Consider the following 13514-nt stretch of genomic DNA (forward strand, 5'->3'; position numbering starts at 1 on the left):
AATGCCACCATTCTAGAGTTTTAGATATTTTAACACTTGACGAATTTGTGTGTCTTACTTATGCAGAGACCATGATAATATATGTGCCGTTTGAATTTTAGTACATATACCACAGAGGTGAGCGCAGTCATACGTCTTACACACTCCCATTTTTTAGGCTTGAAAAAAATGCCACTAGCAGGTCTCAGAGTTTTTAGTAAATGCCATCAGAGAATACCACTTGCAAACTCAATTTTGTAAGGAGGCCCTTTATTTCCAAAGGAAGATTTTTAACAGAATTGGCTGAGACGGTGGCTTGCCACACAGCAGGGAAAAGGGAGTGGATTCCTTAAGAGAGGTTCATAGAAGGCACCTGAGAACGAGCACGTCAAATCTTCCTTTAAAGACTAAGGTTGTAGCACGAGAGGGTGTTTTCGGGGCCAACAAGCAGATTCTGCGAGCCACATGGAGAAGCAACCTCTGCCTTCTATGGCCAAATCTCGAGTGCACATTTTTGTGTGACAGCCCTGCTCGGCAGCCAGGCTCTCATTAGGATGCAGCCAGTGAGATGCTCGCTAGGGAGAGACGCAGGGTGTGGGGCACTCGGAGCTACATTCCATGAGAGCATTAGACTGTGAGAGATTAGGAAGGCCCTGATTGTCCACAGTGGGGGGAGAGCTGAATCGAATGCGCACACATGTCAGCGTGAAATAGCTGCTGACAATCACGGAGCGAACATGTGCAATCCTTTAAAAGGTGGTACTGCATAGCGGGCCAACCGCCACCCCTCTCGGCAACCTAGGCCTCTTTCTTCTCTGCGCGCCGGCCCCTTGTTGAGTCGCCTCCATCAGGCAAGCTTCCATAGGATAAGCCATTTGAATCTGGTTGTATTTTGTCCAACATTTGTTTCCCTGTGGAGATAATAATCATAAAAGGCCTTTTGAGTTCTTAAAGATAAAAATGCCCTAATAATTTCTCTTCAGTTCTGGCTACATTTTATGCCTTTAAAAAAATACTATGTGGTTATCCTCTCAATGAAAAAGATACAATGTCAAGGAAGAAAGGCCCACAAAAATCTCATAGCACTTGTCACATGGTCACATGCTCGTCCGCATGACATCTGCCCACCCTGTACTGAGCACAGAACAGGTCGGAACAATCAGGAGAGCCACATAACTTAGTCGCTCGTGCCCAGACACTGGTGTTTTGTCTTCCCCGTGTCCATGTAACAGCACAGGAAAACATCCTGGGCCAGAAGCTTTAGGCACTGCAGAGTCTGTACACGAGGCTTCGTGACGTGGAAAGTAATTTAAAACCAAACAAAACTCATTTTATTTTCCAGCATTTTTATTTCTTCCCCCCACCCCAAAAGCAGTTTTAAACAAGCCATGATAAGCATTGTTGTTACAGATGTTTGTTCTGTCACTGAATGTTGATGAGGTAGCTCTTGTGCAAAGAGAATACCAAATGCATTTCCTTGGCCTCCAGGCATCGATCGTATAGAAACTTTGACTCTTCTTGTTTTAAAGCCACGATGCTAACAGAATGGTGGACAGAACTATCTTCTATTACCCAGCAAATTGTAGGTGACTCCCAGAGCTGGGACTGTGTGGCCAGGGCTAGCTGGGAGGACAGGCAGCACAGACTGACTTTGCTTCTGTTGTGTACAGCACATGCCCACGGTGAGTTGTTTCAGTGGAGATGAGCACTGGGAAGATGACACCCACTGGTCCGTCTGCCCGCAGTCTCCGACTTCCTCGGGAGTGATGCCCAACCCTTGGAGTCCTATCAAAGTGTCTGTAGGTGTCAGGCATCTGCCACTCCCCATGCATCCATGTCCACTGACAGTTTAAGGAAACCAAATGAAGAGATTCATCAGGTGTCCCACCTCAAAGAAGCCTGGTCATTACTTCAACAGTTGCATTGCTCTGTGAGAACTGACATTCTATAGATGGACTGTCAACACTATACCTCCCAGAGCGTCATCACTAAACACACTTCTTGAGGTAAAAGTTACGTTTTTATGTTAACATTCAAAATGATGCTGACAATGATTAATTTCTAAGGATGCACTTTTTTATTTAACAATAGACATGTATTTGTGTGTGTATGTATGTATGCACAGAGGTGAGAACACTGTGGAAGTTGCTTATCTCCTACCATGTGAGTTCCAGGGAACAAACTCGTGTCATCAGGCTTGGTGGCAAGCACTTTGCCCACTGAGCCCTCTCAGGCCCAAGGATAATTTATTATATATTAGAGAAAAATACATATGTTTTTCTTACCAGGAATATTCCCAAAGTCAATAAAAGACTGTTGTAGATATTCCTTTTCTCTATTTCTTGTCACTAAAAATACTCCAAGGAATGACAGAAAGCACCTGTAAGAAACACATTAATAAAGAACACAGGAATACTGAAAGAGCTCATGATATTAAATAATTGAGCTCTAACTTCTACACGATGACATAAATTCCCTGGTTTTGTATATACCACTTCTTATGGTAAACTGCTTCAAACTAGTCATAATTCTTACAGCCAGTAATAGTTATACCCAGAACCAAGAGCTGGGCAGTTTCCAATAAATGTCTACCCCAGGTTTTCACCATCTGGAGGCTAATTCAGGCTCTAAACCCTTTGGGTAGACATTAGGTCTCGTTTTCTATCCATGCATGCCCAGACCCATTACTGGCATGCAATATGAGTGCAAAACAAGTTATTCTTTAATTTTCTAAGAAATCTCATTGTCCTTGGCCATAAGAGTAGTCATAGTTTCCAGACCCCAGAAGTTTGGCCGCGCCCAGATGTCTTATGAAATTGAATTTTCAAGATAGATGGTTTCCTATGTTGAAAATAGACTAGGCTCCAGTTTGCATAACAATGGCCATGCTGAGTAGCAGATCGAGAAGCAGCTAAGCATTAAGGGGCGTACTTGGAGCCAATGGAAGCAGCTAGGGATTGGCAACACATCGTCGAGGCTTAGCTCTGTGTGCCAGCAACGTTAGCAGTGATATCCACCAATTCTCCAGAAGAGGCCTGACTGGGTGCTTTAAAGCAAAGAGGGCAGGTACCAACCTGAAGCTACTGGATCCTACACTAGGGATCTACCACAGTCTTGGCCTTTTATTTTGGGTGATCCAAAAGGTATCCATGTTTCTCAAATAGAGACCTAATGGGAGAGTTCCCAAGGGAGAGGGCCTGATATAAGGCTACAGAGTGACTACAGAGATCCATGGGTTTACTGTGATTTTGGCTGAAACTGAAAATCCTCAATGTTCAGAACTCTCAAAGGGGTACAAAAGCTACAAGGCCAAGGGCACAGCCTTGTGTAGAGTGGTAAGTCAAAAAATGTGTTTCTTATAGTATGCTCCAATTCTCTATGTTTCTGGTATACATAGCCACAAAGCTAATAGAACTTCACACACCTTACCTCTGAGACACATACTCACCCAAAAAGATATATAAATACAGTGAGAAAAGCAGCACCAAGGAATTCCTGGTAAAATATGATGCCTATATAAGATTAGAGATCAAAGTCAATTTTAGCATAAGGGAATTTATAATAGCAACACATTATTTTAAAAAATTGTTAAAATGTTTTTCTATGTGTGATTTCCCTTAAAAATTACATTCAGTATTTTAATTAAAAGACTGTGCTATTTTTATATTTTAAGTTACTTAAAAGTTAAGTTATGTGAGTTTATAGGCTTAATATAATTAGCAATGTTATAAAAGCTATGTAATTTTTATAAGGAGAAATTTCATTTTTGTTTATATATGCAGGTGTTTATATGTGTGTAGAGGCCAGAGCATAACCTCAGGGTCTTTTCTCATGAGCTGTCACACCACCTTGGTTTTAGAGACTGGGTCTCTCATTTGGTCTGGCTGGCTAGTGAGCTCTGGGATCACAGACACAGCACATGGGAAGCTCTTCATTACCTGAGCTGTCTTCCAAGAACTGTAAACAGAAATGCCCTTTTCAGTCCAGGTTTTCTCTATGGAACGTGCTCCAGTGAGCGTTTCCTATCAGGAGTTAGTAAACCTACCCTGAGAATCTGAGTGGTGCTCGAGGCCGCTGGCCCCCAGGCTGCCCGCTGCAGCTCTGCTGTCTCTTTGGCTACACTTTGTTCTGCAAGTCTGGCCAGACGCCCAAATGGGCACTAGAAAAATCTCTAGCAACTTGGTGAGGCCTAGCTCCATTTTCCTCCACGGAGCTCCCTCCCCTTTCCTTCCTCCGGTTTTCTCCCGTATGCCACAGGGGAAAAAGCATGGATCGGCTGCTTTGATGAGCGTCTCTTCTCTCTCTAACGGTCCCACTGAGTTTTTCATCTGAAGTCCCAAACACTGCAGAGCTTTTATTAAGTAGGAGATCTAAATCGTAGATAATCTAAACTAGCTGTGTGCATGCGGTGTTAGCATTGCTATTTGGCCAGAGAAAACTTGCTGTCTTTTAAAGGTGCTGCTGTCCATGCTGGAGACATCATGGTGAGCAGGGGCAGCCCTGCTCTTAGAAGAGGCTGGCCGGTCTCAACCTGAGGCTCCTCACTTACCGACTGAGACGCTTCTGTTCTGCTAGACAGGATCATATGGACGAGCATTTCCCAACACGCCCTGTGCTGTAATGGCCCTCTCTGTAGGCATGTTAAAGTCTAGGTCAATGCACCCTCATGTTAATCTCTCTAATGGCTTGTGAGTGCTATCGCTGCTCTTTGGTCAGCGGTGCTGACCTTCTTGGTACACACCTCCCCAGTGTTAGGAAATTTCTGTGTCATCAGAATGGGTTTCTGGAAGTGGAACTTCTGTTTTAGAGAGAAAGAACTTCTTATTTTTATTTTAAAACTACATTGGAATTTGCATATTATAACATTTACCATCCTATATGACGACTCCTTCATTTTGAAAGCTTGAAGCTGTATTCCAATCAAACATTTCGACTCTTCCTTTCTCTGGTACCCACTGTTTTTCTTTCTATTTCTATGGATTTGACTCAAGTAGATGAGCTCACTAGTTTTCTTTCTTGGCTTGATTGGCTTGAATCTCTCAATAATGTCGTCCTGTTCCATGAATACTGGGGCAGGTGGCAGAATCCTCTTCCTTTCAGGGGTGAATAGTATTCTATCATATGCACTCATCACACCTTTTTCTGTCTACTTGTCTGTCAATGGATCCTGGGATTACTTTTCTCTTTTTGGCTACTATGATCAGGGCTACAAATTTTTGTTCATTTTGGGGTACATACATTTTGGGGTGTATACAGGGATAGAATTGCTGGGCTGTACAATAATTTAAAATTTTGAGTAACTGCATATTGTATATCACTTTATATTTTCATTTATATCATTTACCAGTGGCACAGGAGTTAACATTCTAATGTCTTACATCCTTGCTGATACTTGGAGTTTTTGTTTTGTTTTGTTTTTTTAATAGTGACCACCCTAGGGTTGGAGAGATTACTCTGCTGTTAAGAGCATTAGCTGCTCTTCTAGAGGCCCTGAGTTCAATTCCAGGCACCCAGTTAACTGCTTTCAACTGTCTATAACTGTAGTCTCATTGGATCTGATTCCTTTTTCTGGTATATAGATGTGTATGCAGACAAGACACCTATATACATAAAACACATAAACAAATGAATCTTTGGTTGGGCATGGTGGCATATTTTGTTAATCCCACTGCTCAGGAAACAGAGGCAGAGAGGCAGAGAGGCAGAGAGGCAGAGAGGCAGAGAGGCAGAGAGGCAGAGAGTTAGAAGCAGAAAAAACAAAAAACAAAAAACCCAAGCTCCAAATAGCCATCATCCTAACGGATGTGAAGAGGCATATAATTTTATGTACTTGATGGTTACTGGTGTTGAATTCTCATTTGCTCGTTGGTAGTTGTATATTTTCTTTGCAGAACCACTTATGTTCTTTGCCCATTTTAAAAACAGGTCACTTGTGGTTTTTCTGTTGACTTATAGAATCAGAGTAGAAACTTTTTAAGGTCCTTGATAAATTCGATGAGATTCAGTTCTGGGAGAGCAGCCCTACCTCCCCAAGCCCATGCCTATGATCACGCAGCCTTGTCCTTGCCGGATGCTGCAATACAACCAAACACTTATCAACTTAGTAGGAAGGAAATGGTGTCCTTTCCACTTTAAGATATCCCTGTTGTGGGCAGGAGGAAGACATTGAAAGGCTCCACTGCCATTCTATATGCAACGTCAGATGAACGTTATCACATCCAGAAAGTTCCAGCACTCCTAACACATCGGGTGATCGATGTCCTAAGCATTATATTCAGTCTCGTTAGCTGGAAATCTTCTGTTCAGGGAGCTACATTGTTTATATATATTTTATGTATATTGATTATTAAACTGAACATCATGCCTGTAAGTTTTTGTTTTATTTTAATTTTCTGATAATTCTAGGATGTACCAACATACAGTCCTTTCTTACTGTTCCCAGAAAGCACTAGACACTAAAAAATAAGATAGATGCCTTGGGATATAATCTTTTATTTAAGCATTTTCTGCGAGGTTCAAGTTTTTGTTTTTGTTTTTTTTTTGGGGGGGGAAGAGGTTGTATGAATTATTTCAAGAGATGACACACATCTGTGATCCTAGCACTGGGGATGCAGAGTCAGGAGGTTATATCAGTAGCCTGGTGAGAAAATGGCAAATACATCAATAAGCTACCAAGCCAGGACCTATCATTATCAAATTTATAAATGATATAGCAGAATCTATTGTATTTTGATTTGGACTAAGTTTTAAGTTTGTACTTTGCAACATTATTATCTCTGCAATGTAAAAAATATTCATTAAAATACAAGAGCTGTAAGAGAGGAAATAGCAAACGCCCAAGTTCGCCATTCCTTCCCTGCAACAGTAAACTAGGTCAGGGACCCCATTCTTTCTCTGAAGTGATGGGCGGCACAGAGGGATGAGTTTACAGGAGTGGGGGTGGGTGTTTGGCCTGGAGGCAAGGCTTAAGAGGACTTTTCAGTCACTTTGATTAGAAGGGGCAAGGAGAAGACCTGAGGATGCAGAACACAGTGAGTATCTTGAACTCATAAGGAAACCTTTGAGCTCCAATGTCAGGAAACACTTTCTAGTCATTAGAACATTCCTTTAATGAGAGTCATCGGAACAGCACTGTGCTGCCTCAGGAAGGAGAGAACGCCAGGGAGCATTCACAGAGGAGGATGGAGGAAACGAGACACTGCTTAGATGTTGGGGACACGGGTTTCCTTGTTTCCCTCTTTGACTCTGGGAGAATCTTGTACTTGTGGGATGTGGAAAGGCAGGACTCACCCGCGATGATAGCGCTGGTTGTAAAGAAAACATGGTTGACTGGCACCACTGTGGTCATTGTGTAGAGCTCTGTGGCTTGATTCAGGAACCTATGGAAGATGGCATTTACCAAAGCTCCAAGTTAGCAGTGCTCAGAAATGGCTAAGAATAACTTCAAGAACTGTATGCTCTGCAGCTACAACTACAAAGGGACAGGAAGTATAGTGAGAGGGCACTCCAGTCAGCAGTCATAGCTTAGACACATCTGATGCATGAGATCAGATGTCAGCTTTTATGGTCTGTTTAAACCAACAACAGTAACAATGAGAAGCAATTAATCATATTCTGAGGCCACAGAAGTTTGAGTTGGAAGCGATTCAAGCTGCTGGACCAGTATCACACTGGGGTTGATTCATTAAGATAGATTCTAGAATCTGTTACATATCATATCTGGGAACATATAGCTATCCACTGACATGCCACGTGCCAAGAGTGGAGACAGAGAAGCAAAAGAATGTTTAACGCTTCAAAAGCAATCCTTGCTGCTCCAGCTGCAGAGCACATGTGGGGGCCGTGGCCACCATCAGGAACTCACGTCGACACATGGGCTGTGCAGCGATGCACAGTGCTTGCACGGGCATCACCCGGGAGCTTTCAAAAGCACTGCTGTTAGGTAGGGCAAGTGACTTGACCACTCTCCAGCAAGGAGCTACAGAGGTCTAGAATAACTGGGAAAAAAAGGTTTGTGGATAAAGCTAGTATGTGTGTATGTGCAGGCGTGCGTGTGTGTGTGTGTGTGTGTGTGTGTGTGTGTGTGTGTGTGTGTGCATCTAAACAAACCTCCTCAGGTAATGTTCATGGGAATCAAGGCTGACAGGAAGCAGTCTTCCTTCAGTTGTGCCTGCCTTTAAATTCATGAGGTGTGGTGTAAAGAAAATGAAATAGTAACTAAATCCCACAGGCGCTATTGTGGTACCGTTGATTCAGAAGGCAGAAGTGATGGAAGAGCAATATTCAAGTTTGATAAACGGATCAGTCTTAGAAGTGACCCAGGACTCACAACCCACAAGACTTAGAGCTTGCTGCCATCTGTAGGACAAGCCCCCTACATCAGCAGCTTCAGCTCTGGCTTCCTTCTGGGCACAGGGGTGATGCTTCTGCTTAGCATTTGGGGTGAACTCTCTGGCTAACTCTTAAGAGCCTAGCAGGCGGAGGCTCAATCACAATGAGCAAGTAGGGAGAGTGACTGCAGCAGATGGGGGTGGGGACAGGGATTAAAAGGTTTCCTGTCCCCAGTATTAGGACCCAAGAGAAACCTGAAACAACCATTCTGAAATCCTGTGGGTATGAAGAAAACTCTGGCCAAAGAAGCAAAGGGTTTTCCTCCAGGCCAAGCGTCTGGTTTTGCCCATCTCAGGCAATTAATGAGCATGAGCTAAAGATGGAGGTGAAGGGTTCGTGCACTTCTATATTTAGAATGTGGACCTGCCCCTGTGATTTATTGCTAATGACAACCTGTGTGCGATGGGTATTAATTACAAGCAGGAGAGCATCAGGGAAGCATCAAGCACACTTAGCTGGATCGCCGCTGCACTGAGGATGTATACAGTACAAAGGCAGCGCTCAGGACAAACTAACGACTGGAAGGGGAGAGGAGAACACGGCATGCTGGCTCTGGACGAGCTGGCTGTCCTGCAGCTTGGGAGACCCATTGTATTTCAGTTCAGTATCTTCTAAGGCAGTGCACAGAGAAGCACAGGAGTCTGAAAGGCCGTGGAGTTTGTAGACACTGACTTACTTGACTTGGAAAACACAAGAGGCTACCATGATGACAAGCATGATGTAGAAGATGGCATAAGTTAGCTGCATTTTACCCGTCACGGAAAGAGTGATCATGCCTGAGACAGCCTTCACAGAAATCACAGTCAATGAGGCTGGAAGACAAAAACACAAATAGAATACACATCTGAGACAGACACAGATACATATCTTAAGTTTACTTGCTGGAGTAACAAATGTGCCAATTAGGCTTTCAGCATAATGCTTGTGAGGGTACAGGGACACACACACACACAGATACACACACACACACACACAGATACACACATACACACAGATATACACATATACACACACACAGATACACACATACACACACAGATACACACATACACATACACAGATACACACACATACACAGAAATACACACACACACAGAAATACACACACACACATACACAGACACACACACACAGACACACACACACACACACACACACACACACACACTCAGGGTTCTACTGCTCACACTGCATTGGGTTTGCTATGGGACCCAGTGCCTTCTTCTGGAGCAAGGCGCTCACTCGATCCCTGCCTGTGGGAAGGCTACCATGGAGACTGTCATTACTGGTGGGTGGGAAAGGCATACGCAATGAAGCCTTAAAGGGAAGGCAACAAAAGACAGAGAAAAGTTCAAAGCTGAATGGGTGAGGAGACAGAACATGAAAGCGACTTCCTTTGTACCCTGGATTTACTGAGGGTTATACTAAGACTTTGTTAGTATAGACCCTCCTCGGTTCTTTCTGAAAAAGATAATCCAGAGGACCAGGACCAGAATCAATATTCATCTCTCAGTCTTAACCATGACATTTACATAGCAGCAGCTACTGCTTTTTCTGTGCTGAGGAGGGACTCTGGTGGGAACAAACTTTTCCTAGGACAATTAAGAAAGACAGATTGGGGTGTGGGCTGTCAGAGCAATGTGCAGTTTCTTCTCACATTTCTATAGGGATCCAGTGCTTCCTCTCTGTCTCAGGTCCTTTGAAATTAAGTTGCGAACAATTTCATACTTTAACTGAAATCCATAGAAAGTTCTCAAGCAGGGGCCAGGGAGATGGCTTGGTGGGTGAAGTGCTTGCTGTGTAAACACAGCATCTGAGTTTGAATCTGAGTGTGCAACTGTCATCACACTGCTAGGGTTGGGGTGCAGTAAACAGTGGGTCCTCCGGCTTCCTGGCCAGCCAGCCTAGCTGAAACAGATCAGGTTCAGTGAGATTGTCTCAAAAGAGTGCAGAGGCAATTGAGGAAGACTTTTCAAAGCCAGCCTCAGTCTGTTTCACACACTCACAGGAGCAAGGCTCATGTAAAAGCACACACAGGCACACTGCACATAAAAAAGAAAACGCACAAGTAACTTTTACATGAAATCAAGCAATTATAAGCCAGAGGTGACATGAAAAGGTACTCTTGTATTACCATTGGTCTACACGGCCATAATATATCAGAATGTTTTCCTTTCTAGCTTTTAGCTATTTTCCATCACCATTAAGTATTTTCTGTGCCACGAAGCATTCTAAAGCCTTTTATTGGCTGTCAAGAATGCCCTTGTATGAGGTGTATAATTTATTTTGACAATTTCCTATTTTTGGATATTTAGACTGAATCATTTTTTCTCTTACCATTAAAATGAGGCTGCAGTGAATTTTCTTGAACATAAATCTGCCCATCATTCTGCCTATTTCTGTGGAAAATCACCCGAAGGGGAATCACTGTGTTGACAGCCATGTGAAGGCTTCTGAGTCAGCCTTACAAACAGACTTCGGAGTCCCTTGTCACTGTGTCGGTCTTCATGATGCACGTTTTTATTGTTGTCTTTCTATTTTCTCTATTTTCTTAATCACCAACCACAGACCATTCCTTTCATTGTGTCACACATTTTCCTAGCATCCTGCTCATTACAGTTTGTGATATCTGACGCTTTAACTCACTCTCAGGATCCCTGGGTAACTACACACTAGGTTAACACCTCCTGGTCAAAGCCACCAATAGTCCAGTTGTTAACTTTGCTTTGACGACTCAAGTGTGCTAAAAATAAGGCAATGCGTCTGGATTCCCCGCACTCAGACCCTTGAGAGGACTGTGTATAGAGACTTCAGATTTTTTTTTTAAGAAATGAGGTCACAGATTGTCATTGACAACACTGCAACAGAACTCAATCCTAAACCCCATCAAAATAACAAAAACCATTTGCTTTATTCTGAGATTGCATTGACATTCAAAAATTGCTAAGAAAATACAATTTAAATGATCTCCACACACACACAGTGCCAATGTTTGAGGTAATGGGCATGTTTACCGTCTTGATGTGATCATTATAACAGTGTTCAAAAATGATAATGCCCCTTTACCCCAATACTTTATATAGTTATACATTGTCAATTTATAATTAAGGTATCTAAAACTAGGCGTACTTGAGGTAGTATGGGAAGCTAATACAGTAAAAGCTTTCTAAACTATACACATATATGAAGGCGACCTAAATGAAATCAGCAAGTAATGGAGGAGACAGAGGACATTTCTTGTCACCAAATGAAGCGTCCAGTCCTTGGATTGCATTGCATCTAATTGAGCTGTTGGCCAAAGGGGTCCCATGGGCATCCCCAAACGACCCAGGCTGTTACCAAGACTATATGTTGTTTGCTCTTCACAAGCGATGGTAAGGCCCCACTGCTGAAGACAAGGCCTACACAACTCACTGAGTATGGCGAGGCTGAGCTGGTGAGAATAGAGAGCCCACAGGCCCAGGGAAAAGCCAAATGCTACTGGTATCTAGCAGCAAAAATGCCTCCTAAGGACATTCTACCTGGGTCTACTCCTGGGTCAGTTTCTTACTCAATCGTCATCAGAGAAGCTTCCTCCAGGAACAGACGGGAATGATACAGAGACCCACAACCAGACATCGTGTCAAGACTGAGAGACCTTGGAACACTCAGCCCTAGACAGGATGTCCCTCCATCAGAAAACCCCGTGAAAGAGGAATGAAAGAGTATAAGGTATGGAGGGGACGAAGAACATCAAGAAAGTGAGCCCCTGTAAATCAACATGGCTAAAACATACATGAACTCACAGAGACTGAGGAAGCATGAGCAGGACCTCTGCTGCCCTTTGCATGTATATCATGGCTTCTGGTTTAGTATTTTACCGGGTCCCTGCTGAGTGTGCCAACGAGTGGGTTTCTCGTTCCTGTGTTTACTCTTGAGCTCTTTCCTTCTGTTTATGTTTCCTAATTTCAATGTGTTAACTTTTGTGTGATTTTATCATTAATCCTTAGAAGTCTGTTTGTTTTCTAATGAGAGACAGAAAGAGAGTGGATCCAGAAGGGAGGAGAGGTGGGGAAGAACTGGGAGGAGGAGATGGAGGGGAAACCATAATTGGGATTATTATATGAGAAAAAAGTATTTTTAATAAAAGAATTTTTTCAGAAAATTCTGTCTTTCTCTGTCGCTGTCTCTCTCTCTGTCTCTGTCTGCTTGTCTGTCTGTCTCTCTGTGTGTGTGTGTTGTAAATAAATTATATTAACAGGTATAGGCAAAGACAACTACTAACTGGAAGCCTTCTTATTTCCTCTTCCCTTTTTCCCTCCCTTTCTCTCTCCCTTTTTTTTTTTTTTTGAGATTGGGTCTCATATAGTTCAGGCTGGCCTCAAGCTCAATCTGAGTGTGGCCTTGAACTCCCGATTCCCCTGCTCCATATCTGAAGTACAGTGAACACAGAATAGCCCACACACTTCCACTCTCTCTCAGTCACCCCCAACTTTGCCTCATGCTGCTTTCTAATTTTGTTAATTCTAATTTTCCGTGTATGGTATTTTGCATGTATGTATGTCTGGTATTCTGCATGCATGCATGTTTGTCTACCACTTGTATGCATGATGTCTGATAAGACCAGAAGAATTCCCTCGTAAATGTGAGCCACCATATGGGTGCTGGGACTCATACCCGGGTCCTCTGGAAGAGTAGCTTAGCGCTCTTAAGCACCGGGCCATCTGTCCAGTCCTTCATGTGCTTCATGTGCAGGGAAGTACACTGTGTGCTATTTCTCCATTTTATACAACACTTAAAAATTTTAGATCTGTCCATGACTTTCATAACTATTTTGTTTTCTTGTAAAAGTCACTAGTGATCACTGTAGAATGCCCAGGCATTAAGATGTGCACAGGTGACTGTCTTTTTCTCAGTCTCTACTTTAATGAAAGAACTTTTGGTATTTCACTGCCCAGTTCTTTAAAGTAGGGATAGATATTAAACTTTAAGGCGCCTTTTGATATATATAGAGATAAGTATGTAATACTTTCTTCTAGCTTATTGCAGTACCATTGAAAACTAACATTGCATGCATTTAGGACTACAATGTGATAACTTGGTGTTCACGTGTGTAATGGGTTGATGATCAGAGTCAGGTTGTCCAATGCGTCCTTCATTGCACA

The 13514-nt window shown here is 42.9% G+C and overlaps 1 protein-coding gene across 1 annotated transcript in view; it reads right to left on the reverse strand.

Moving 5' to 3' along the window:
- Positions 1-228: 228 nt before the first annotated feature.
- The window catches only part of Nipal2 (NIPA like domain containing 2), a 92308-nt gene continuing 79022 nt past the window's right edge, over positions 229-13514 (reverse strand). Inside the window, exons 6-10 of the mRNA XM_032885334.1 lie at positions 9047-9182; positions 7270-7358; positions 3428-3491; positions 2265-2359; positions 229-890 (exon numbers count right to left, since the gene is read on the reverse strand). Coding sequence (XP_032741225.1) covers positions 778-890; positions 2265-2359; positions 3428-3491; positions 7270-7358; positions 9047-9182 — 497 coding nt within the window. The 3' untranslated portion in view covers positions 229-777. The remainder of the gene's footprint in view (positions 891-2264; positions 2360-3427; positions 3492-7269; positions 7359-9046; positions 9183-13514) is intronic.

Source organism: Rattus rattus, chromosome 1 (genome assembly GCF_011064425.1).
Source record: "Rattus rattus isolate New Zealand chromosome 1, Rrattus_CSIRO_v1, whole genome shotgun sequence".
Taxonomy (NCBI): domain Eukaryota; kingdom Metazoa; phylum Chordata; class Mammalia; order Rodentia; family Muridae; genus Rattus; species Rattus rattus.